This window comes from Ovis aries, chromosome 6 (assembly GCF_016772045.2).
Source record: "Ovis aries strain OAR_USU_Benz2616 breed Rambouillet chromosome 6, ARS-UI_Ramb_v3.0, whole genome shotgun sequence".
Lineage (NCBI taxonomy): Eukaryota > Metazoa > Chordata > Mammalia > Artiodactyla > Bovidae > Ovis > Ovis aries.
Window position 1 is genome coordinate 102,323,617 of NC_056059.1, and position 26,133 is coordinate 102,349,749.

Sequence of the window (26,133 nt, forward strand, 5' to 3'; positions counted from 1 at the left end):
ACTTCCAGCTCCCGAGATATTATTTTCATAGTAGAGGCAGAAGTGCGGAGCAGAGACCGTGACACCTATAGTAACCCTGCATGCATGCGAAGTCACTCAGTCATGTCTGACCCTTTTGCAACCCATGGACTGTAGCCCACCTGTATCCTCTGTCCATGGGGTTTCCCAGGCAAGAATACTGGAGTGGGTTGCCGTTTCCTTCTCCAGGGATAATATCCCTGCTGCTGCTGCTAAGTCGCCTCAGTCATGTCCAACTCTGCGCGACCCCATGGACGGCAGCCCACCAGGCTCCCCTGTCCCTGGGATTCTCCAGGCAAGGACACTGGAGTGGGTTGCCATTTCCTTCTCCAATGCATGAAAGTGAAGTCGCTCAGTCATGTCTGACTCTTTGCGATCCCACAGACTGCAGCCTACCAGGCTCCTCCATCCATGGGATTTTCCAGGCAAGAGTGCTGGAGTGGGGTGCCACTGCCTTCTCCAGATAATATCCCTAATTGCCACTAATCAGAACAAAAGAGTACAGGGTTATGAGAACTTGGTTACAGGTGAATGTGTCTTTTGTAGTCACAAAGCAGATGTGGTCCACTAGAAGACTTGTTTTAGGACAAATTGAGTATCACTCTCTGAAATAATAAGATTCTATTCAATTACTTTTCACATTAGCAATAGAAAACCAAATCCTTATATGAACTTGAGAGCCCTATATTCAATAAATGAGACTGGTTTTTTTTTTTTTTTTTGGTTTTTGAGAGAGTTTGGGTCTACCTGGAGTCCAAAACATGAAAACCTTTATTTATGAAAAACAGTATAAAGCCGGGCTTTATATTTGGTAGGAGTCGAAGCTGATAAGACTAATATTTATAGTGTAAGGCACATTTCAGCCTTATTCTTTTTTTTTTTTTTAACTGAGATATTTTTACCTTATAAACATGGCAGAGTATTCAACATTGAAACAGAACAACAATGAAACTGGTTTTTAATTGCACTTCCAGTTTATACATTAAGTATTATATCTTTGAGCCTAACAACTTTCTGATTGTCTATTTCTGAAAAATGATTATAATTCTGCTGTACTTCTTTATCAAAAGTTATACATTTGTTTCAGATCTCTAGTTCTAATATGATGACCTTACATGTAGTTTGCTACTATTATTATTATTTGATTCTTATATTTTTATTTTATTTATATTTTAATTTATTATTTATATTATTATTATTATTATTATTATTATTATTATATTATTTTCCTTTCAAGGAAAGAGCTAGAATAAGTGATAATAACTATTGATTCCTCTCCTGTGGTTCACAGAACTTCTTTGGTCCTGAGTTTGTGAAAATGACAATTGAACCATTTGTATCTTTGGATTTGCCACGGTCTATCCTTGTAAGTAATAAAACCACTTTGTCACTCTCAGAAAATAATTTTGGTAATGATTTTTTTAAGCAGTTACAATTCTTATCATGGTTACATTGGTAACTGCCATTCATTTTTTTCCAATTGTAGACCAAGAAAGGGAAGACTGAAGATAACCGGAGAAAAGTAAATGTAATGCTCCTAAGTGGGCAGAGACTGGAGCTGACCTGTGACACCAAAACAATATGCAAAGATGTGCTTGATATGGTTGTGGCCCATATTGGCTTAGTGGAACATCATTTGTTTGCCTTAGCTACTCTCAAAGGTACCAAGACATTTTAAATGCAGGGTAGAGTGTGGAACAGAGAAGGCAGTGGCACCCGACTCCAGTACTCTTGCCTGGAAAATCCCATGGACGGGGGAGCCTGGTAGACTGCAGTCCATAGGGTCGCGAACAGTTGGACGTGACTAAGCGACTTCAATTTCACTTTTCACTTTCATGCACTGGAGAAGGAAATGGCAACCCACTCCAGTACTCTTGCCTGGAGAATCCCAGGGACGAGGGCGCCTGGTGGGCTGCCACCTATGGGGTTGCACAGAGTCGGACACAACTGAAGTGACTTAGCAGCAGCAGCAGCAGAGTGTGGAAACCTGGCATCAGTGACCCCCTATACCTGTTCTACCTAACCTTCTTCTGGGAAATACTGGTGGTGGTTTAGTCACTAAGTCATGTCCAACTGTTGTGATCCCATGGGCCAGTAGCTCGCCAGACTCCTCTGTCCATCAGATTTCCTAGACAGGAATACTGAAGTGAGTTGCCATTTCCTTCTCCAGAGGATCTTCCTAACCCAGGGATTGAACTCAGGTCTCCTGCATTGCACAAAGATTCTTTACCAACTGAGCCACCAGGGAAGCCCTTGGGAAATATTAACTACATGGATATGTCAGCATTGAGAAGTAGGAGTTAAGAGCTGTCTTTCTTTTCCTAACTAGGTGCATTGTCTTAATAGCTGTGTCTTTTTAGCATCTTCTGTACCCAGCCATGAAGATTTGTCTCTGGCATTGGCTATGTAATAGATTTTAATTGTTATATTTTGGGGATCATTATTTTACCCATATATGTACTTTAGAAATCAGTATCCTGCTAATATGAGTTTGAATATATAGCAAGACCCTATTTCCGAATCTCCATGTCAACTCCTTCAGCTTCAGTTCAGTTCAGTCACTCAGTCGTGTCCAACTCTTTGCAACCCCATGAACCACAGCACATCAGGCCTCCCTGTCCATCACCAACTCCTGGAGTCCACCCAAACTCGTGTCCATCGAGTCGGCGATACCATCCAACCATCTCATCCTCTGTCGTCCACTTCTCCTCCTGCCCTCAATCTTTCCCAGCATCAGGGTCCTTTCAAATGAGTCAGCTCTTCACAGCAGGTGGTCAGAGCATTGGAGTTTCAGCTTTAGCATCAGTCCTTCAAAGGAACACCCAGGACTGATTTCCTATAGGATGGACTGGTTGGATCTCCTTGCAGTCCAAGGGACTCTAAAGAGTCTTCTGATATGAAGTGTATCAGAATTCCCTGCCACACTTCTTAACAATCTTGTTAATAGTGTGAAACTGTTTTGTGCAAGTCTGACCACAAAATGAAGAAATTAAAAGACAACATGAAAGTATTTTTATTCTATCGGAGTATTTCTCATTCTGTTCTAGATAATGAGTATTTCTTTGTTGATTCTGATCTAAAATTAACCAAAGTGGCCCCAGAGGGATGGAAAGAAGAACCAAAGAAAAAGAGCAAAGCCTCCGTTAACTTTACTTTGTTTTTCCGAATTAAATTTTTCATGGATGATGTTAGTCTGATACAGTGAGTACACAAGAGTTTCTCTGTTTTTCTTTTGGCCCCTGGTCTTTTGACCCTTGAGTTTACTGATACTGAATTATTTGCTTCTGACCAATGATGAAGTCTTCTTTGTCATAAAAGAAATATTTCTTTCTGCATTGTTTATTCATTTCTCATGCTTAATCATAAGCCGTCTTGGCAACTAAACTTATATGCCAATTAAAAAAGTCACCCAGGCTTCAAGATCAATAGCCTGGATGTTTTGTGTGTGTATTTATTTTCCCAGACACACTCTGACCTGTCATCAGTATTATCTTCAGCTGCGAAAAGACATCTTGGAGGAGAGGATACACTGTGATGATGAGACTTCTTTATTGCTAGCATCCTTGGCTCTCCAAGCTGAGTATGGGGATTATCAACCAGAGGTATGATTTGTTTTTTTCTGCGGGACAAGTGTTTTGCATTGGTGTTCTTATCCTCAGTATGGTTAAAGACTGAACCTGGTTGAGTGTTTACTGTTTAGATCCGGAGGTTTTTGAGGCTAGTTCAGTGCCCCAGAATGACAAAGTTCCCCATGTATATTGGTTATTTAAAATCATATAGTGTGGGATTTCTTTCCTTCTTTCTTTTTAAAATTATCCCATTTCAGAGTTTTGGGACGTCTAGCACTTACCTTCCTAGCTCCCTATTTCTAACTCACAGATACTAGACATAAGGGTTTCCAGCCAAATCTGAATCAAAGGGGTCTTCTGCCTCACCCATGGATGGATCCTTGTGGCCAAGAACCTAGCAGAGCTCTCTCTATGGGAATACATGTTCAAGGCCAAGTGCACCTGAATATACATGGACCTGAGAGGAAGCAGGAAATTGGAAGAGACTATGCCACTCAAGTAGCACCCTTCACAACAGTAGCCCTTAACTTTAGTGACATTTGGTCTGAGATTGTAGTCTTTCCTCAAGCTTACCAATCAGTTCAGTCTTTCTTCTGCCTCACTGCCTCCCTTCTTCAGAGAGAAGAGTGAATAGGAGTGCCTGATCTCTTGGTTGAGGCAAGAAGTTTAAGACTGGAGGAAGAGAGCAAACAGACTTTCTTACCAAACCACTCTCCTTTCTAGGTTCATGGTGTGTCGTATTTTAGACTGGAACATTACTTGCCTCCAAGAGTGATGGAGAAACTTGATCTGTCCTATATTAAAGAAGAACTACCCAAATTGCACAATACCTACATGGGAGCTTCTGAAAAAGAGACAGAGATAGAATTTTTAAAGGTAAGCCTGCCAGATTACAAACGATAAACTGTATTTTTTCAAAGTAAACAAGAAATGTTGGAGGCCATATATCTAAAAATCTAGGTGCCAATAACTGAGGCTGTGTGCTTCATCTCCTCTTATTTATTCCTGGCTAACACCATAGTATTTTAATTCTTATTTTGTAAAAGAGGGATCTGGGGGTCAGAGAAGAGACATAGTGTTCCCAAAGTCAGTGGCTGGAATATGGATCACAACTGTGATTTGAACCCATGTCTATCTGAGTTGGGATTATATTCTTTTATCCTTTTTTATACTGTCAAAATCAAGGTATATATTTTAATATATAGTGAAACTATGTGTAACTTTGTTAGGTATTTTCCAAGTCTCCTGTAAATGTGTTATTATACTTTCATAATTTTAAAAAAAATCAAGATATGTTGTAAAGAATAAACAATTTTGTGACTGTCTGAATAAGAGGGGCAAGTTCAAACTAATTCTAGAGTTGTTTTGCTTTTTTGAAAAAAAAAAAAGCTTAAGATTCAGTTAAATCTTCTAAAAAATAGTCTTTCCATTAATGCCAACTAATTCATGCAGGGTACTGGGGGTTAGAAAAAGTGCTTTGTATCTCTAATTCTGCCACCAGCTACGTATAAGACCTTAGATGCATGTGTGTGTGTGTTTGCTCAGTCGCTTCAGTCGTGTCCAACTCTTTGCAACCCTATGGACTATAGCCTGCCAGGTTTCTCTGTCCTTGGGATTCTCCAGGCAAGAAGACTGGAGTGGGCTGCCAAGCCCTCCTCCAAGGGATCTTCCTGACCCAGGGATGGAACCATCTCCTGCACTGCAGGTAGATTCTTTTACCGCTGAGCCATGGGGGAAATCAGATGTATAATAGTGCATTTATGATTAGAAAAGATAGTGCTTCCAATATGAATAACAAATACATGATAACATTCTATTGAGAAGAGAAACTTCAGAACATTCTTGTCTTACTGCTCCCCAGGATGTAACAGTATTCCTTAACCTTGCTGCTCTGTAATAAGGGAGCCAGGTTTCCCAGCCCTACAAATACCTGTGAAAGGGTTTCATTCACAGACTCATACCACATTTAATCTAGGATTCATGGTTTGTTTTATTTAAGGTAAGTCTACTTTTAAAGACTTTACATTATGTGCTTGTTTGTTTCCCTCAGTTATTAACATTTTTTACACTTGCAGGAAATAAATATCAAGTTATATTTTTGTCAACAAAGGTAGAAGACGTTAGCACACTGGAATGATTTTGCATGGGGATTTTCAGACAGTCTTTCATTTGAATTCTTGTTTCAGCCAGCTGGGTGAATGTGGACGATGAATTTAAAATCTCTCTGAGTTTCGGTTGTCCCTCTCTAAGTATTGTGCTCAGTGCATAGTAGGTTGCCCTTCTTCTAATAATGTATCCTCTTCCTTCTTTTCTCTTTAGCTTGAGCATGCTTCTTCTAACATAAGAATTTTTTAATCTCATTAATATACCGTTCTAAGGTTACCCTTCTGTTACATATCATATTGCCTTTGAAAAATTTTTCCTTTTCTAAATCTGCTTTCTTGAGGTATAATTTACATATAATAAAACTGACCACTTTTAAATGTTTGATTCAGCGAGTTTTCAAGATACATGTACAATTGGGCATTTCCTGGCTGAGCGGTAAAGAACCCACCTGCCAGTGCAGGAAACACAGGTCCAGTCCCTGGGTCGGGAAGGTCCCCTGGAGAAGGAAATGGCAACCCGCTCCAGTATTCTTGCCTGGAGAAGCCCATGGACAGAGGAGCCTGGCAGGCTACAGCCCATGAGGTTGCAGAAGAGTTGGACGTGACTTAGCAACTAAACAGCAACAACATACAGTTGAGCAACCACTCCACAATCGTGATAAAGAGCATGGGTTAGCAAACTGTCGCCTGCCTATTTTGTATGTAAAGCTTTATTGGAACTTGGCCAAACTTAATTTGTTTCCATATGATCTGTATCTGCTCTCACACTACAACAGCAGAGTTAAGGATCTACAGCAGATATCATATGACCCACAAAGCCTAAAATATCTGGCCCGTTAAATAAGTCTGCCAGCCCCAAACATAAGACATTTCCAACACCAGAACGTACCTTCATGTTGCTTTCTAGTCAGTCCCTTCCCCCACTCCTAAACTCTGGCAACTACTGATTTGTGTTCTATCACTATCATTTTTTCTTTTCTAGGATTTCATTGAAAGAATCATATATCACCTAGTCTTCTGTGTGCCTCTTTTTACTTAAAATAATACTTTTGAGGTTCATCTGTGGTGTGGTGTGTATGGCGCTCAGTCACTTGGTCGTGTCTGTCTCTTTTGTGACCCCATGGACTGTAGCCCGCCAGGCTCCTCTGTCCATGGGATTCTCCAGACAATATTGGAGTAGGCTGCCTTGCCCTCCTCCAGGGGTTCTTCCTGACCCAGAGATCAAACCCAAGTCTCCTGCATCTCCTGCATCTCCTGCCCTGGCAGAGGGATTCTTTACCACTCGCGCCACCACCCGTGATGTGTATAGTAGTTTGCTTATTTGTGACTGAGCAGTTTTCTGTTGTACAGAGAAGCAGCAATTTTTGTTTACCATTTCTTTAGTTAATGGATATAAAGCTGATGTCAATACTCATAGACTGATTTTTGCATGAACATATGGTTGTTTGTTTTTTTTTTCTCTCAAATGAATACTTAACATTAGCTTTGCTGGGGTCTATGGAAAGTATGTGTGTAACTTCTACAAAATTAACAAATTGTTCTCAAGTGATTGTACAGTTTTGCACTACTGCCAGTAACATGGAATTTCCAGTTCCTCTGTACCCTGAATAGCACTTGGTATGTTCAGTGTTTTTTTTTTTTTCTTTTTAGCTATTAAAGTAGGTAAGTAGAGGTATATGACTGTGGTTTTAATTTGTGTTTCCCTAATTACTGTTATTTTCAGCATCGTTTTATGTATTTATTTGTTGTTTGTATATATTCTTTGTTGAAGTGTCTAATGCCCATTTTTTATCTGGATATATGTTTTTTTGTTGAGAAGGGCATATTCTTTGTATGTTATAGATGCAGTTCCTTTATCAGATGTATATTCTACATAAATATATTCCCGATCTGTGACTTACCTTTGTTTTCTTTTCAGTGACCTTTGAAGAGCAAAAGCTTCTAATGTTAATGAAGTTTCAGTTTACCAATTTTTTCTTCTATGCTTCCTACTTTTTATGCCCCATCTAAAAAATCTTTATCTAATTCACAGCCATGAAGATTTTCTAAATTTTATGGTTTTTAGCTATAAATTATAAATTATAACTAAAATATAAATTTTATCATATATTTAAGTCTCATCCTTTTGGGGGTAATTTTCATGTGTTGTTAAAGTAAGGGTCAAGATTCATTTTCTCAGCATGTGAATTTCCAATTCCAGCAACATTTGTTTAGGAGACCATCCTTTCCATATTAAACAACACTAATATAACTACTGATTCTTTCCATCACCTTTTGCCAGGGTGCACTGCTATGTTATACTATTGTTCCAACAGGTTTGCCAAAGACTGACAGAATACGGAGTTCATTTTCACCGGGTGCACCCTGAGAAAAAGTCACAAACAGGAATACTGCTTGGAGTCTGTTCTAAAGGTGTCCTCGTGTTTGAGGTTCACAATGGAGTTCGCACACTGGTCCTTCGATTTCCGTGGCGGGAAACCAAGAAGATTTCTTTTTCTGTATGTCCATTTTAACCTTTTTGATTCTACGTTTCAATAGGTGTTGCTGATTTCCAATGTAACATATTAATTGACTTTCCTTAAATGAACTTTAGACCCTAGCATTCAGTAGGGCTTATCTTTATGTCTTAATACTATTTAACTCTTCTTTCTTGGTTATAGAAAGTATTATTGAGGTTTTGTTTTTGGTTTCCTCAGGAGGTGATTTTTAAAAGAATTTTTAGCTGGTTATATGCTCAGTTAACTTTAGTTATATTACAACCAAGTTGACTTCTCTGTTAATTCAGAACTTCTCACATGGAGAAAACCCACTAATGTATTTAAGATTGATGATTACCTCAACGACAGTGAACTTGGTCTAGCTCAGTAATAGGCCCCTCACGACAACTATATTTGAGTCTCAGTGGTCCAGAGGTTTACTGGCTTTTAAAATTAGCCTCATATTTTCTACAGTTCTCGGTTTTAGGGTATAGTCTCTGGAAATAAAGTTAGGAAAGTGGTTTTTAGAAAATCGTGTTTATGAAAGATAGTGAGGCATATTTGATTTGGGGTATAGATGGAAAATCTGAACATTGATGTGCCATTAGTAAACCCCAGAGGCAAACCAAAAATCTGTTCAGGTATCTGTTTCCCTAAGAGTGTTCAGGGACTACTGACATCTTTAGTATATATTTTGGATGAAATATGGTCTCAGGCTCAGAGGAGCCTGGTGTGCTGCAGTCCGTGGGGTCACAAAGAGTCAGACGCAACTTAGTGGCAGCAACAGTGGTCTCAGCAGAACAGCGTCTGTAAGGATGCAATATGAAGGTCCCAGCTGACTGTGGATAATCTTCAAACCAGAGAACTTTGAAATCAGTTCTAGATTTCAGTCTGGTTGGTTGGTTGGTTTCCTGTGAAACCCAGAGTTACCACTAAGATAACCAGATAATAAGGTATTCTCTCAGGAAAGCCCAGACCGTCCTTATCTTCCCAAGATTGTCAAGACCAGGAAATCACCTCGGTTTAAGTTACCTTCCTCAATGGAAATGCTGGCAGAGCAAGTGCCTAGAAGAAACCGTAGATTAATTAAAAATAAATCTAATTTGGACCAGTTTTGAAAAGGCAACAAATCAAATAATCGTCCAGCGTTCAGCACTCTGCCATTTGCCAGCTGTCACATCAGCCCTGCAATAAAAATAGAACAAGCTCTGATGAGCTCATTTTTAAAGATCTCTAGTAATAAAGAGTAAACCGCATTTCCCCACAAACTATTCCCATCTTCAACAGTGCTTGTTTATCATGAAGTTCTCGCTAGCACAGAGCTCTCTTTTTAAACTCTCCTTTTTTTCTTCCACTGGCCTCTGGAGAGATGGAAAAGTCACCCTTTTCCCTTCTCCTCTCTTACCACTGAATTCCCCTAGGGACATTTCTTGTCCATCCATCAGTTAACGTTTAGAACCAATATTCTTACGATTTGTTTCAAACCCGTACAGCAGTGGAGTTCAACATCCTTGGGAATTACTTGGTAGTGGTAAAGGGCAATGTTGGATAGGAAGAAAATTCCCCAACTATTTGAAGAGTTATTACATAGACTCCTGGTAGTCAGGATGCTAGTTTGGTGCTACTGTGTCTTGAACTCCTCTCTAAGACTTGCTGACCTCCTTTTTTCTCTTTTTCACAGAGTGAATAGGGTCCCCCAGATCTCATTGGTAACAAGATCTAGCAAGAATTTAACAGTCTTATTTTGTTTTTAAGACCAGGAATCATGGAGATGGCTCTTGCCATCTCTTCATAACAGAGTTTGAGTAATATTCTGTTACATCTTTTGTGAGCCTGTGAAATTTGACTTGTCTGAGCATATTTCTGCATTTGACATAAAGACAAAGGACATGAAATAGAGGGAATAATTATAGAGTAGAAGAAGCCGGGAGCTACAGCAGATCTAACTGGGCTTGAGCCATTCTCCAGAGACATTAGCCTTAGATCCCTGATGTGATGAATGCTCGTCTTTACGGCATCTTTCAAGGCATATGGATCGCTGCAAGCTAGCATATAGGTATTAAGATGTCCTCTTATATGAGAGACATTCATTTTTTTAAGAAACAGGGAGGTACAAGTGATTTGTGGTTCTCTTCCCTTCCCTGAATTTAGCAAGAATCCTTTACGGCATCTTTCAAGGCATATGGATCGCTGCAAGCTAGCATATAGGTATTAAGATGTCCTCTTATATGAGAGACATTCATTTTTTTAAGAAACAGGGAGGTACAAGTGATTTGTGGTTCTCTTCCCTTCCCTGAATTTAGCAAGAATCACTGTCTCTAAATATTCATGTGTTTCATCTCTGAGCCCAGCAGTTACATGATCCAATGCTTTTATATTCCAACGTTTTCCATAATTTCCCACATCTTCCAGCCTTCATGCCACCAAGATTTTTCTTGACTAAATCACAGTTCTTATTGTTGGATATTATACCAGTTTTTGATGAACTTCATTTTCTTTATCCAAAGGATTAGAACATATATTTCTTGTCATTTCTTTTTCAAACAGTTCTGGTGTTTGTAAACATTGTGGTAAACTCAAAATATCAATCATCTTTAAAGGAAACTATTTCCCTTGCTCATGGCTCTATGCATGTGTGCTAAGTCACTCAGTCGTGTCCAGCTCTTTGCAACCCCATAGAGTAGCCTGCCAGGCTCCTCTGTCTGTGAAACTTTCCAGGCAAGAATACTGGAGTGGGTTGCCACTTCCTCCTCCAGAGGATCTTCCCAAGCCAAGGATCGACCCACAGATCTTCTGTCCCCTGCAGTGGCAGGCAGATCCTTGACCATTGCACCACCTGGGGACCCCTTTGTTGATGGTTGGTATACAGTGTATATAGTCTGACTTAAGCTACAGTTTCTAAAAGTGGCAAACAATATTAATTTCATTTATTTTCTGAATTTCTAGCAATACAGGATTATATTTTTCTATATTTATATTAGATAGGGGTCAATGAATATGCATGCCTAATGATGTGAAATAAAAATAATGTCTCAACTTATTCATTATTGTTTCTAGAATTGTTTTTAAATAGGGAAATACCCTAATTTTTAATATCCCTGATTAATACTGCAGAAAAAGAAAATCACGTTGCAAAATACTTCAGATGGAATAAAGCATGCCTTCCAGACAGACAACAGTAAGATATGCCAGTACCTGCTGCACCTCTGCTCTTCCCAGCATAAGTTCCAGCTGCAAATGAGAGCACGACAGAGCAACCAAGATGCCCAGGATATTGGTAAGGAGGCGCAAACTGTGTCAGATGACTCCAGGGTAAATGCATGATTTTTGCCACAAACTTTAAAAGGACTTCCATGTTTAGGATGAAAATGACAAGGTACGTAGATGTCAGATGACTGAGTCAAATTCATAAAGTTGTCATAAAGGAAGCCGAGGCATCAATTTCATAGATATTTTGAAAACAAACAGACCCGATGAGTCAGGGAGTACCTTTTAAACTATTTTGTGCTTATCGTTAGGCTAGCCCATGTATCGATAAATACTGTAAAATTTTCAGTCATATTCTCTACCCATAGTAAGCTTACACACTATTTGGGAAGATAAGGTCAATATACATGAAACAATAATATACACGAGAGGGTCAGAGTTTTAAGAACAGGTTATATTGCACAGCCTCTGTGATCTACATTACAGGAGGAAGGGGAGATCAAAGGAGAGAGTATGAGAGTAGTTGCACTTGAATTGAAATTTGAAGGACAAAGATAGTTAAGTAAATTGAAGATGAATGGAAGGACTCTCCAGATGAGGGAAGAACATGGGAAACAAGGCAGGGAGCAAGGGGGGTTACGTACCATACAGTTTTAGGGGTGATCCATTTCCGCTGAACTTGGTCACGTCCCTGTTCTGAGGCTGACGTGAATAACTTATAGTGCCCAACATGAATGCTCAGGAGAGTGATTTCACTTACTTTTGAAAAGGAACCAACAGAAGAAACTAGTTTAGCTCTGAAAATAATCAGAGCTGAAATATTTAAAGCTTACTCTGCAAGGCCGCGTGTAGAGATTAAGGTTGTAGAAAGTCTAGTTCTGCAGTCAGTTCTTAGAGATTTTAGTGAAGCATTCTGAAGAATTTGATTAAAAAATTAAATATGATGGCACTGATGACTTTGTGCAGTAGAGCCCTATGAATTCTTTATCCAAACTTTCTCCTGTCCTAAAATCTTACAGAAAGGTATATTCCCTGTAGGGTCAGACTTGGGTGATGGCAACCTATGAATAGATGTTTGTCACCTTTTCAGAATCAAGATGGCAGGGACTGTATACTTATTAAAAATGAAGATTCCAGAAATCTACCTGAAACTTAGTGAATCACAATCTTTGGGCATTTGGTCCCTGGAATCTGCATTTTAACAGGCTTTCCTCTGTAATGATTTTTATGCATGCTAAAATATGATAACCGCTGCTACTGTGATCTTATTGTTCCTTTTCTTTCCCTACTTTGCTCTGCTAAAAAGTGTGTATGCGCTTACGTACTTTCAAAAGATAGTAAAATATCAGACTTATCAGAGCTATCCATATTCCTACTTGGACTAATATTCTATTCAATACAATCAAAATTGCGACAATTAAGGGTTACATCATAATAGATGGTGGTACAGTGTGCTGTAGTGAAGAGTCAAAACCATGAAGCCAGCCTTCCACCCTCAAAGCATTTCAGTAATAGAGTGTAGTAGTTAAGAGCTTGGACTATGGAACAACACTGCCAGTGTTCAAACCAGTGTTCAGAGCTTGCAAGCTCTGAAACCATGGTCAGGCCACTCAAACTCTCCGCCTTAGTTCCCCATCTGTAAAATGATTATCATAGTAGTAATACTGGCATCATAAGGTTATTGTGAAGATGAAATGAATTCATGCATGTAAAAGTGCCTGGCACAGAGTAAGGTTTGAATAAATATTATCATTACATCACCATCTTCAACATTATTTTACCACAGCTACCACTAGTAAAGGGGCTTCCCTGGTAGCTCAGATGGTAAAGAATCTGCCTGCAATGGGGGAGACCTAGGTTCAGTCCCTGGGTTGAGAAGATCCCCTGGAGAAGGGAACAGCTACCCACTCCAGTATTCTGGCCTGGAGAATTCCATGGACAGAAGGGTCTGGTAGGCTACAGGCCATGGGGTTGCAGAGAGTTGGACACGGCTGAGTGACTTTCACTTTCACCACTAGTAATAATAGTGGTAGTAGTAGCAGCAACAGTAGTAGTAGAATGACCTTGGGAAAGTAATTGACTTTTCAAAATCTTGTTTTCTTCAACCATGAAGTGAGTATGTTCAGCGACTCTGTTTTGCCCCTTGGAATACAACTGTGTATCCCTAACTCAGATGTTAAAGGACTTTAAGGTGGTATTAGCTACATCTATTCCCTGATTTTGATAAGCTTTCAAAGGAATTATTTTCTGCTTGGAATCGGCTTAGAAGTAACCATCTGCCTACTTAACTGTCTGTACTAGTGAAAATAACTGGTGTAGTCTATAGGAGGTTGATAGGGGCTCACGAGTGTATGTTGCTTTTTTAGTATCATAGAATATGGGTTCTTTCTAGAACCTCACAAGCCATTAAGCCCAAAATTTTACTGCTGAGGAAGCAGCTTCAGAGAAAACAGTGTCTCCTTTCACCTCATAGTTAGAGGTCAGAGAAGACTGGACCCTGATCTCCTAATTCCTAATCCGGTTTCTTTCTTTTTGATAACTTTCCAAAGAACTAGTAAGATTAATAATCATTTACTGAGCACTTACTGCTTATAAAATACTATGCTAGGTGCTATGGGTTAGCAAAAATAAGTGAATCCAAAGAGCATACAATTAAGTTGATGATATAAAGAGATACAAAACAAGTACGAAAGACAATAGAATCATGTAGATTGCGGACTGAGTGTGGCCTTTGAGTTCAAATTTGAAACCTTAATAATAGGATGTAGGTTCATTCTAATGTCCTTCCCATCCTGGCGGTCCTTGTTGGAGTCCATTCCAGGTGAAAAGCAGTAGGACAGTAGATAAGTGGTTGGTTTATTATTCTATTCCATGAATATGTGCCATATTTTAAGTTCTGCCCAGGAGTAAGCTATGAATGGATTTGAACAGCATTATCCTTGGTATGTTTACAAAACAGACATAACCTAAGCTGAACTGTCTAATCCTATTCCTGCTAAAATTTGTCTGCATTTCCTTCAGGGTAAGGAAATGTATTGGGTAGAGAGGCATTTTCCAGCAGCTGAATCTATATCAGACTCAGTTTTGCATTTTTGAATAAACTCTGCTTTCAGAAAAAATAGAATTAATTAATCTTTTCTAAGGAAAAGAAAATCTATTTTAAGCTTAAGATTATTCTGGGAATTTTAAAACCAAAGTCTTTTTTTTTTTTTGATTATCGTGTTTTAACTTGCTGTCCACTTCTACTTTAGAGAAAAAATGATGAATTTTCCTGGTGACAGTGAGACATGTTTATTTAAACTTCATTCTGATGCATAAACAGGAAAGAATTTTAGTGTTTTTCCTGTCTGAGATGAAATACTGATTATTAATTTTCCTAGGAATTAGAAGATAAATGAAACAGAATCTAAAGATCCAGATCAACAGCGTTTGGCATTTTCTTTTTAAAAACAAGTTTTTGCGACTGTTTACATTAGTGGTCAAGCTGTAATTCCCTGGAGAGTGAAAAACAGGGCTGGTACTTTCCATGGGGGGACCAATGCGTGTGCCTTGTGATATGGATTACTAATGCATGAACAACCAAATCATTTGAAATTCTGTGCTCCTGATCCTTTATATACATGAAAGGATTTTGATGCCAGAATTCTGTGATTCATTGCTTTCATTTACAGCCTCAAATGTTCAACTACTAACAGGACATTGGCTGTCACAAAATAGAATGGTCAGTTACTTGTTAGGAAGTATCCCTAAATTTAGCCCCAAAAAGAAGACTTGAATATGTGTTTAAGACTGAAATGAATTTAAGCATAAAGAGAATCCCAGCTCATTGATGTGTTAATTAACAGAAACATATCCTGTGAAGAAAGAAGTCAACAAGAGGGGAGGGGGGTGGTGTTGACATTGAAATGAAATGACAGAAAATTTGCCGTAAAAGGTTTTTGTTTTGTTTTGGGTGGTTTTTGTCTCAGGTTTTTTTGTTTGTTTTTTCTTTTTTCTTTTTTTGGTAATAGTTCTATTAAGATCTAATTCACATACCATACAATTTATCCACTTAAAATGCACAATTTAGCGATTTTTCATATATCCTCATTGTTAACCGAGTTGTACAAACACCACCACAATCTGCCATAAGCTTTTAAAATTATAAGAATATTTTCTCTAGGCAAAACTCTCCTCTGCACAACTTTTTTCAGGCATGAAATCACCATATCGGCCTGTCCAGGTTTGATCTCCCTCTCCCCATCCTTGGTTCCCTGGTGTTTTAGCGGAGGTACCCCTAGGGTTAAATGTCATTCTCTGTCAAATGTCGGGTTCTGCTTTGTAAATGAGCACTATAATTGGGAACTTAGGGTCAACAAGCCTGAATGAAGCCCAGACATTAGTAAATCCAAGAAGATCACTAGCTGAAGTTAGAAAGGCTGACCAGGCCCCTCCCTGGCTGTGAGAAAGCTACAAGGATGGAGAGATGGTCTGGAAACCAGGATCTTCCCACCTACTTTTTAAAACCCTTGATTGCCACTCTCTGAAAGCTGCCTACTTCTGCGGGCAATCAAAATGAGTAAAAACTGCATGCTGTCTTTTCTATTTCTTAAAATAGCTCTTCTCCTAAAGGTTCTGTGATGTTTCCATCATGTAAAGCAATCCTGTTTCCTTGTAGAGAGAGCTTCGTTTAGGAGCCTGAACCTCCAAGCAGAGTCCGTTAGAGGATTTAATATGGGACGAGCAGTCAGCACTGGTAGTCTGGCCAGCAGCACCCTGAACAAACTTGCCGTTCGACCTCTGTCGGTTCAAGCTGAGATTCTGAAGAGGCTCTCCTGCTCAGAGCTGTCGCTTTACCAGCCATTGCAAAACAGTGCAAAAGAGAAGAATGGCAAAACTGCATGGGAGGAAAAGCCTAGAGGGATGAGTAAATCATACCACGATCTCAGTCAGGCCTCTCTCTACCCTCACCGGAAAAATGTCAATGTTAACCCGGAACCCCCACCACAAACCATTGCGGAGTTGGTAGGAAAACCGCTTCACCAGATGGCGAGATCTGATACAGAATCTCTGGCAGGAGTCACAAAACTCAATAAGTAAGGACATAATTAAAACAAACTACCTACTTGTAAATTCTACATTTCATACTTTTGTTTTTGATGATTTATTTTCACCATTTTTTTTTTTACATTGACACTTCCCCCCTTCCTACCTTTGCTTTTCCCTCTTTAGTTCAAAGTCTGTTGCAAGTTTAAATAGAAGTCCTGAAAGGAGGAAACATGAATCAGACTCCTCATCCTTTGAAGACCTTGGTCAAGCATATGTTCTAGGTCAGCATAAACCGGCTTACCTTCTTTCTCCTATACCCCTTGCTCATCATGAAGAGAATGAGATAATGTTAATTACCAGGAAGTTAGAATTGGGGGTCCTGTTTCCTAATTGTCTCAACTTTTTGTGAATATAAAATTTCAGACTACTTAAAAAGTACCAAAACAAAAATAAAAAGCACCAAGTCAAATTAAAAATTTGATTTAACAGGTGATTGCCTCACGGCATGGGCTATTTGCTTTCTCTTGGTCACAGTTCAAAGTCATGACAGTCTTAGGGAGAGAACCCAGACAGTCTGGTGCCACGGCTCTGGCTAGCCTTTGGGTTTTCCTTACAGCCTGTGAGAGTAGACTCCACTAATGCTACATGTTTTAAAGAGCAGTTTATGTAGAGTACTTTCTGAATGGAGACAATGGACAAAAGTTTATTTAGGAAACTTTCTGAATGGAATTGTCTCTAAAAAGGAGATAAGTTTTATGAACTGTCCTATAGTTGTTAGGTAGAAATTCCTAGTTGATTTAAGTTTTCTCAGATTCTCCCAGCTAGCTATGAACTCTTTTAGACAAAAGTCATTTGTGTTGCTGATACACACACACACGACCTTATAAATAAAGATTCCCATTATTTTGTGCATCTTAAAAGGGAAAAAACGTGGGAATCCATCTTTTAAAAGACTGAATATTTAAGCATAAAGGTCTGAATGATTACTCAAAATAGGAAATAACTAGGGAGACAAGAGATCAACAAGGATGCCCTCTGCAGTTGTTTTATTAAATAATACTAATTAACTCCCCCTTAGAACTGAATTTGATTGTTTAGCCCTAAGCACACAGAGTTAAAGTATTTTCTCACCCTGTAATTGGATTGGGGATAAGTGGAATAAATGAAGTCAAAGAGAACTGTACACTATAGTTGTTAAATATTTATAGAAAATGTCACATTACTTCATTAATATAGATTTCTACAACTTTCAAAGATTATACTATCATCAATTTAAGTTGAATTGGTTAAAAAAAAAAAAAAAACTTTAAATAGCTGAAAGACAAGACTCCATCTTATAGGTTACCCTATGCATTGAAAATAGCCTAAAAAGCCACCAATACAATCTTTTAGAAAGTAATTTTCAAAGTGTATTCATGTATAATGAGATCTCTTATAGACTCTTATTTTCATTAGGAAGGCTTTGTTCATTATAAAAATTCATCACATATCAGGTGCTGAGTAGTAAATATTTCCATAGAAAAGCACAAGTAAAATTCAACCATGAAAGAAAATTTCTGTATTTGTTTTTGATTGATTATTCATTCTTTTTGAATATTGAACTTCCTTTTAACATTTGAACAGATAGCTTTAAAAATCATTTTAGTTTCATCATTTCATATAGGACATATCAAAATGTCATTGTCAGAAACAGTACATTTGTGTTTCAATTTATTCTGCAGAACAAGTTGATATGCTTGGACATTAAAAGTAGTTTTTAAAAAACGTTCATTGTGGGAAGACAGTTTTTTGATTGTAAATAACAGAAATTGTTGCTGCCTTGATGTTTTATTGATTTTTATTATTTTATCAGAAATTTCTTCTATATATAATATCTGACCACTTTTAAACTGTCTAATAATGTAATTTATACTACAGGAATGACTTTGCATAGTTCTGGAAATTCTTCATCCCAAGTACCCTTAAAAGAAAATGGTAGGTTTACAAAATGTTTTTCCCCTCATTTCCATCATATTTTTTCTCTTGTACCTTGTAAAAGCACCGTGGACCTACTAATAAATAATTTTCAATTCCATGCCAAGGATTTTAAGCCTTGCCTTAGATTGGAGTCAAAGGAGAGTTGTGGTTTTCACAAACTGATGTGAAGGGACTGAAGGGAACTGATGATGTGAAGGGGCCTATAATGTAGACTACTGTGAAGTCACAAATTCGAGCTAAGGACACTAATTGGGGAGCTAAGATAGCTTAAATGGGAGATAATTTTGATTGAAAAGAGCTTTAACTGAGATAGTTATTTGAAAGGGATACTTCTGCTGAATCTTAAAATAAAAGGAGTATTTATTTATTCAGGCAGAATGGTATAGATAAGTATTTCAGACCAAGGACATAGTATGATCAAAGACATACAGACATGGGAGAAGATAACCAGATTCAAGGAAATGTACGAATCTCAGACTTGGGGGTGTTGCTGGGGTCAAGGTGAAGGTCAAGAACTAAATGTGGACTATCGTTGAATCTTACCATAAATCTTTTGGGAAGAATCTGAAGACTTTAAATGTTGAGGTAAAGAGTTTAGAAAGAATCTGAGAAGAAACAGAATTGTAGGAAAAAAACTTTGTGCAATGATTTGAAAGTCAGTGGGTTCAGAATGTTTAGAATTTAGCTTACTTTCAAAAGGCAGTGGAACCCCACTCCAGTACTCTTGCCTGGAAAATCCCATGGACGGAGGAGCCTGGTGGGCTGCAGTCCATGGGGTCGCTAAGAGTCAGGCATGACTGAGTGACTTCCCTTTCACTTTTCACTTTCATGCATTGGAGAAGGAAATGGCAACCCACTCCAGTGTTCTTGCCTGGAGAATCCCAGGGACGGGGGAGCCTGGTGGGCTGCCGTCTCTGGGGTCGCACAGAGTCGGACACGACTGGGCGACTTAGCAGCAGCAGCATGTACATTATTTTATTTTTCTAACAACTTTCCTGGGTCTAAAGAATATTATTATCACTATGTATACACTATTTTTTCTCCAAAAATGTTTACATTTTACCCTTAAATTCTTAAAGTTGAAATAATCAGAAGCCTGATGAGAAGGAAGCAAATATGCTAATCAAAAGTGTTAATATAGTTAAACTTGATGAAACTTTAAGTTTTGTTCTCATTTTCCTGAGAACCAAGGCAAAAATAAAAGCATGAATATTGGTTGAACCATTTAAACTTGTTTTTGTAGGCCAAAACTGTCAGATCCCAGTAAGTTATTTTGTATAATTCTCATTCTCTAATAGAAATACAAATACACATTGAAGAGAAGAACATTTTTCTTGGGAAGCAAAATTGTGTCCCAAAGTAAATCTTTTTACTTTTATAATATCTTAAATACTCAGAACAAATAAAGAATTTTTTTTTCATTTCATAGTTTTTAATGTATCAATCCTCAAAAAATCTGAGGGTATACAGTTAAAGAAAAAGTTAGTCAACTTATACTTGGGCCTAAGTTACTAAGACCTCGTTGTATAGCTTTTTGATAACCAAATGTTTTTCATGGACTGAAGTTAGAATACCTCTGTACCTAAAAGAACTCAGTTATTAACATATCCGTAATGGTTGTACTTATTGTCTGACAGTTCCTTAGTGCTTACTGTGTGCCAAACACTTTTCTAAATGTGTTATGTTTAGCTCTCAGTCCCTACAACAGTCCTGTGAGGTGGATCTAATGGTATTTCCTTTTCACATGTGAGATGCCAAAGAACAAAAAGGTTGAGGTGCGCAGTATGTCACGGAGCGGGCAGAAGCTGATGCCATGATTCAAATGCAGGGTGTCTGTTTCCAGAGCCCACACTCTAAACCACCCTTTAAACTGTCTCCTAGAATAATAAGGCCTAATTATTTGTAGGTATTATTTTTCCCAGCTAAACTTTTGAAAGAAGCTGGATAATAACCTTTTCAAGAATGAGAGCCTGAAATGTGTTCTTTACCTAGATTCTAACGGGAAAGAATATGAACTTACATTCTGAATATGAAATGAACAGCCTGTGCAGAGTAGGGTCTATGTTTAAAGCTCTGGGCACCTTTATTTTCCCACCTACCCCCTAGAGCAGGACCAATCCACCTTTCCATGGAGGCGTTCCCCTGTTGGCTTACAGACAAGTTTATATTTTCTTCAAGATTCTCCTTGAATCTGTCCAAGTAGCCCTGAATTAATGTCGAGAATTGAGTTTTGACGTAATAGAGCATGGCAAACATGTTTTTCCAAATAAGGTAACTGAAGATTAAAAAGTTAAGTTATTTGCCCATTGGTCAAATATAGGACTTTTAAATTCTAATTTCAGTGTTCTTTGCTCATCAAGACTGTTAGGAGAAAATTAGAAATGAGCATTAGGTAATACTGAATTATTTATCACTTAATATAAGGACCAATGAGTAAAATTTAATCAGCCTTTTACATCTTTAAGAGACCCATAAAGAGTGTGAAACTTAGAGGATAAAAGAAAAAAGGCAAGAGACTTCTATTCTCATGAAACAAATATGGAAAGGATTCTAATCCTTTGATTAATTGTAATTTCTCCCCCCTCCCCAAAAGAAGGTTGCTTAACCTTTCAAAAAAAGATACATTGTATAAAAGCCCTTTTTTTCTTTTTTAAAAATAATGGTTGATTTATAATGTATTAGTTTCTAGAGTACAACATAGTGAAGAGTATTTTATACTTCATTAAAAGTTATTATGAAGCAATATCTATTGTTATTTCAAGGCAATAATTCCATGTACTGTACAATATATCTTGTTGCTTATCTGCTTTATGCATGATAGTGTGTATCTCTTAATCCCATATCCCTATCAACCCGCCCTGATTCCATCTGCCCACTGGTGACCACTGGTTTGTTTCCGATACCTGTGAATCTGTTTTGCTATATATATATATCCATTTGTTTTATATTTTAGATTCCACATGTAACCAGTATCACACAGTATATGTATTTTCTGTCAGACTTATTTCCCTAAGCACAGTATTCTTGCTGTGCTTATAGGTTCATCCACATTGCCGAAAATGACAGAATTTCATTCCTTTTTATAACTCAGTGATATTCCATTGTGTGTGTGTGTGTGTGTGTATCACATCTGCTTTATCCATTCATTCTATTGATGGACACTTGGATTGCTTCTATATCTTAGATATTTGTAAATTGTGCTGCTATGAACTTTGGGGTATGTGTGTATTTTTGAATTAGTGATTTTGTTTTTCCTGGATATATACCCAGGAGTAGAATTGCTGGATCATGTGGTAGTTCTGTTTTTAGGTTTTTGAGAAACATCCACACTGTTTTCCATAGTGGCTGCACCATTTTACATTCCCACCAACAGCGTACAGGATTCTCTTTTCTCCACACCCCAACAGCATTTGGTTTTGTAGACTTTTATTGCATGTAGCCATTCTGACAGGTGTGAGGTAATAGCTCATTGTGGTTTTAATCTGCATTTCTGGCGATTATTGATTTCAAGTATCTTTTTCTGGACCTGTTGACCATTTGTATGTCTTCTTTGGAAAATATCTTTTCAGGCCTTTGGGTCATTGTGCGTGTGTGTGTGTGTGTGTGTGTGTGTGTGTGTGTTTTATATTGAGTTGTATGAGTTACATATTTTGGATATTATCCCTTGACGGTCATATTTGCATAATACTTTCTCTCGTTGAGTAGATTGTCTTTTCATTTTGTCAGTGGTTTCCTGTGCCTTGCAGAAGTTTTTAAATTTAATTAGGTCTTATTTGTTCATTTTTGCTTTTATGTCGTTTGCCTGAGGAGACATATCCAGAAATATGTTACTACAATTTATGTCAAAGTGTGGTTCTGCCTATGTTCTCACCTAGGACTTTTATGGTTTGGGGTCTTTGATCCATTTGGGGTTAATTTTTGTACATGGTATGAGGAAATGTTCTAATCTCATTATTTGACATGTACTATTCCAGTTTTTTCAAGCCACACTTATTGAAGAGACTGTCTTTTCTCAATCATATATTTTACTTCCTTTGCTGTTCAATAATTGACCATATTCTTGTTCAGTCGCTCAGTCGTGTCCAACTCTTTGCGACCCCAGGGACTGCAGCATGCCAGGGTGCCCTGTCCTTCACCATCTCCTAGGACTTGCTCAAACTCATCTTCACTGAGTCAGTGATGCCATCCAACCATCTCATCCTCTGTTGTCCCCTTCCCCTCCTGCCTTCAATCTTTCCCAGCATCAGGGTCTTTTCTAATGAGTTGGCTCTTTGCATCAGGTGGCCAAAGTATTGCAGCTGCAGCTTCAGCATCAGTCCTTCCAATGAATATTCAGGACTGATTTCCTTTAGGATTGACTGGTTGGATCTCCTTGCAGTCCGAGGGATTCTCAAGAGTCTTCTGCAACACCACAGTTCAAAAGCATCACTTCTTTGGCACTCAGCCTTCTTAATGATCCAACTTTCACATCCATACATGACTAATGGAAAAACCACAGCTTTGACTAGACAGATCTTTGTCAGCAAAGTAATGTCTCTGCTTTTTAATATGCTATCTAGGTTTGTCATAGCTTTTCTTCAAAGGAGCAAGCATCTTTTAGTTTCATGGCTGCAGTCATCATCTGCAGTGATTTTGGAGCCCAAGAAAATAAAGTCTCTCATGGTTTCTGTTGTTTCCCCATCTATTTGCCATGAAGTAATGGGACCACATGCCATGATCTTCGTTTTCTGAATGTTGAGTTTTAAGCCAGCTTTTTACTCTCCTCTTTCACCTTCATCAAGAGGTTCTTTAGTTTCTCTTCGCTTTCTGCCATAAGGATGGTGTCATCTGCATGTCTGAGGTTGTTGTTATTTCTCCCGGCCATCTTGATTCTAGTTTGTGCTTCATCCAGCCCGGCATTTCGCATGATGTATTAGGTATATAAGTTAAATAAGCAGGGTGACAGTATACAGCCTTGACATACTCATTTCCCGATTTGGAACCAGTCCATTGTTTCATGTCCAGTTCTAACTGCTGCTTTTTTACCTGCATACAGGCTTCTCAGGAGGCAGGTAAGGTGGTCTGATATTCCCATCTGTTAAAGAATTTTCCAGTTTGTTGTGATCCACACAGTCAAAGGCTTTAGCATAGTCAATGCAGCAGAAGTAGATGTTTTTCTGAAATTCTCTAACTTTTTCTATGATCCAGTGGGTGTTGGCAAATTGATCTCTTGTTCCTCTGCCTTTTCTAAATCCAGCTTGTACATCTGGAAGTTCTCAGTTCACAAACTGTTGAAGCCTAGCTTGGAGAGTTTAGAGAATTACTTTGCTAGTGTGTAGCAAGGGCTTTCCTGATAGCTCAGTTGGTAAAGAGTCCATCTGAAATGCAGGAGACCCCGGTTCATTTCCTGGGTCTGGAAGATATGCTGGAGGAGGGATAGGCTGCCCACTCCTGTATTCTGAGGCTTCCCTTGTGGCTCAGTTGGTAAAGAATCTGCCTGCAATGTGGGGGACCTAGGTTCGGTCCCTGGGTTGGGAAAATCCCCTGGAGAAGGGAAAGGCATCCCACTCCAGTATTCTGGCCTGGAGAATTCCATGGACTCTATAGTCCATGGGGTTGCAAAGAGTTGGACACTACTGAGCAACTTTCACTTGCTAATGTGTGAAATGAGTGCAACTGTGTGGTAGTTTGAACATTCTTTGGCATTGCCTTTCTTTCGCATCGGAATGAAAACTGACCTTTTCCAGTCCTGTGGCCACTGCTGAGTTCTCCAAATTTGCTGGCATATTAAGTGCAGCACTTCAACAGCGTCATCTTTTAGGATTTGAAATAGCTCAACTGAAATTCCATCACCTCCACTAGCTTTGTTTTTAGTGATGCTTCCTAAGGCCCACTGGAGAAAGCAATGGCAACCCACTCCAGTGTTCTTGCCTGGAGAATCCCAGGGATGAGGGAGCCTGGTGGGCTGCTGTCTATGGGGTCGCACAGAGTTGGACACAACTGAAGCAACTTAGCAGCAGCAGCCTAAGGCCCACTTAACTTCACATTCCAGGATGTCTGGCTCTAGGTGAGTGATCACACCATCGTGGCTATCTGAGTCATTAAGATCTTTTTTGTATGGTTCTTCTGTGTATTTTTGCCACCTCTTCTTTGTATCTTCTGCTTCTGTTAGGTCCATACCATTTCTGTCCTTTATTGTGCCCATGTTTGCATAAAATGTTCCCTTGGTATCTCTAATTTTCTTGAAGAGATCTCTAGTCGTTCCCATTCTGTTGTTTTCCTCTATTTATTTCCATTGATCACTTGGGAAGGCTTTCTTATCTCTCCTTGCTGTTCTTTGGAACTCTGCATTCAGATGGGTGTATCTTTCCCTTTCTCCTTTGCCTTTATCTTCTCTTCTTTTCTCAGCTATTTGTAAGGCCTCCTCAGACAACCCTTTTGCCTTTTTGCATTTTGTTATAAACCTCCATCCATAGTTCTTCAGGCACTCTGTCTGTCAGATCTAATCCCTTGAATCTATTTGTCATTTCCACTATACAATTATAAGGGATTTGATTTAGGTCATACCTGAATGGCCTAGTGGTTTTCTCTACTTTCTTCAATTTAAGTCTGAATTTGGTAATAAGGAGTTCATGATCTGAGCCACAGTCAGCTCCTGGTCTTGTTTTTCTGACAGTATAGAGCTTCTTTGTCTTTGGCTGCAAAGAATATAATCAATCAGATTTTGGTATTGACCATCTGGTGATGTCCATGTGTAGAGTCATCTCTTGTGTTGTTGAAAAAGTGTGTTTGCTATGACCAGTGTGTTCTCTTGTCAAAACTCTATTAGCCTTTACCCTAAGTAACCATAGGTGCATAAATTTATTTCTAGGTTCTCTGTCCCATTGATCTATGTGTCTGCTTTTGTGCCAGTACCATGGTGTTCTGATTATTATAGCTTTATAGTATAATCTGAAATCTGAGATGATGATAGCTTTATTCTTTTTTTCCAAAATTGCTTTGGTAATTCGGGGTCTTTTTGCCATTCCATATAAATTTCAGGATTATTTCTTCTAGTTCTGTGAAAAATGTCATATGTATTTTTACATGAAATCTGTAAAGTGCTTTGAGCAGTATGGCCACTGTAGTTTTCAGAGTGAAGGTCTTTTACATCCTTGGTTAAGTTTGTTCCTAGGTATTTTATTATTTTTGATATGATTTTAAGGAGAATTTTGTTGTCATTTGCATGCTTTCTTTTTAACTTTCTCTTTCTGATAGTCCCTTATTAGTATATAGAAAAGCAAAATTTTTTTGCTGCTGCCCTAGGTCTTCATTGCTGTGTGCAGGCTTTCTCTGGTTGCAGCAGTCAGGAGATACTCTTGGATTCAGTGCCCAGTCTTCTCATTGCGGGGGCTTTTCTTGTTGCAGAACACAGGTTCCAGGGCACCCGAGCTTCAGTAGTTGTGACACAACAGGCCTAGTAGTTGCAGCCCACAGGCTCCAGAGCGTGGGCACTCTCTGTTTGTGGTGCACTGGCTTAGTTGCTCCACAGCATGTGGAATCTTCTTGGACCAGGGATGAAACCCGTGTCTCTTGCATTGGCAGGCAGATTCTTATCCACTGTGCCACCAGGGAAGTCCACAACAGATTTCTATATGTTAATCTCATATCCTGCAACTTTACTGACTTCAGTACTATGTTGAATAGAAGTGGAAAGATTTGGGCATCCTTGTCTTATTCCTGAATTTAGAGGAAAGGTTTTCAGCTTTTCACTGTTCGGTATGGTGTTCACTG

At 38.6% G+C, this 26,133-nt stretch overlaps 1 protein-coding gene across 21 annotated transcripts in view; it reads left to right on the forward strand.

The window, feature by feature from the left end:
* Positions 1-26,133, forward strand: part of PTPN13 (protein tyrosine phosphatase non-receptor type 13) — a 226,989-nt gene that overhangs the window by 134,247 nt on the left and 66,609 nt on the right. For 11 of the 21 annotated variants that reach the window (XM_012180310.4, XM_012180312.4, XM_042251610.2 and 8 more), the window contains 10 exons: positions 1,310-1,384; positions 1,505-1,679; positions 3,066-3,219; positions 3,482-3,620; positions 4,311-4,463; positions 8,008-8,190; positions 11,284-11,446; positions 16,034-16,451; positions 16,588-16,685; positions 18,322-18,378. In XM_012180310.4, coding sequence (XP_012035700.2) covers positions 1,310-1,384; positions 1,505-1,679; positions 3,066-3,219; positions 3,482-3,620; positions 4,311-4,463; positions 8,008-8,190; positions 11,284-11,446; positions 16,034-16,451; positions 16,588-16,685; positions 18,322-18,378 — 1,615 coding nt within the window. The remainder of the gene's footprint in view (positions 1-1,309; positions 1,385-1,504; positions 1,680-3,065; positions 3,220-3,481; positions 3,621-4,310; positions 4,464-8,007; positions 8,191-11,283; positions 11,447-16,033; positions 16,452-16,587; positions 16,686-18,321; positions 18,379-26,133) is intronic. The other 10 variants (XM_012180316.4, XM_060417400.1, XM_060417401.1 and 7 more) reach the window with 1 other exon arrangement.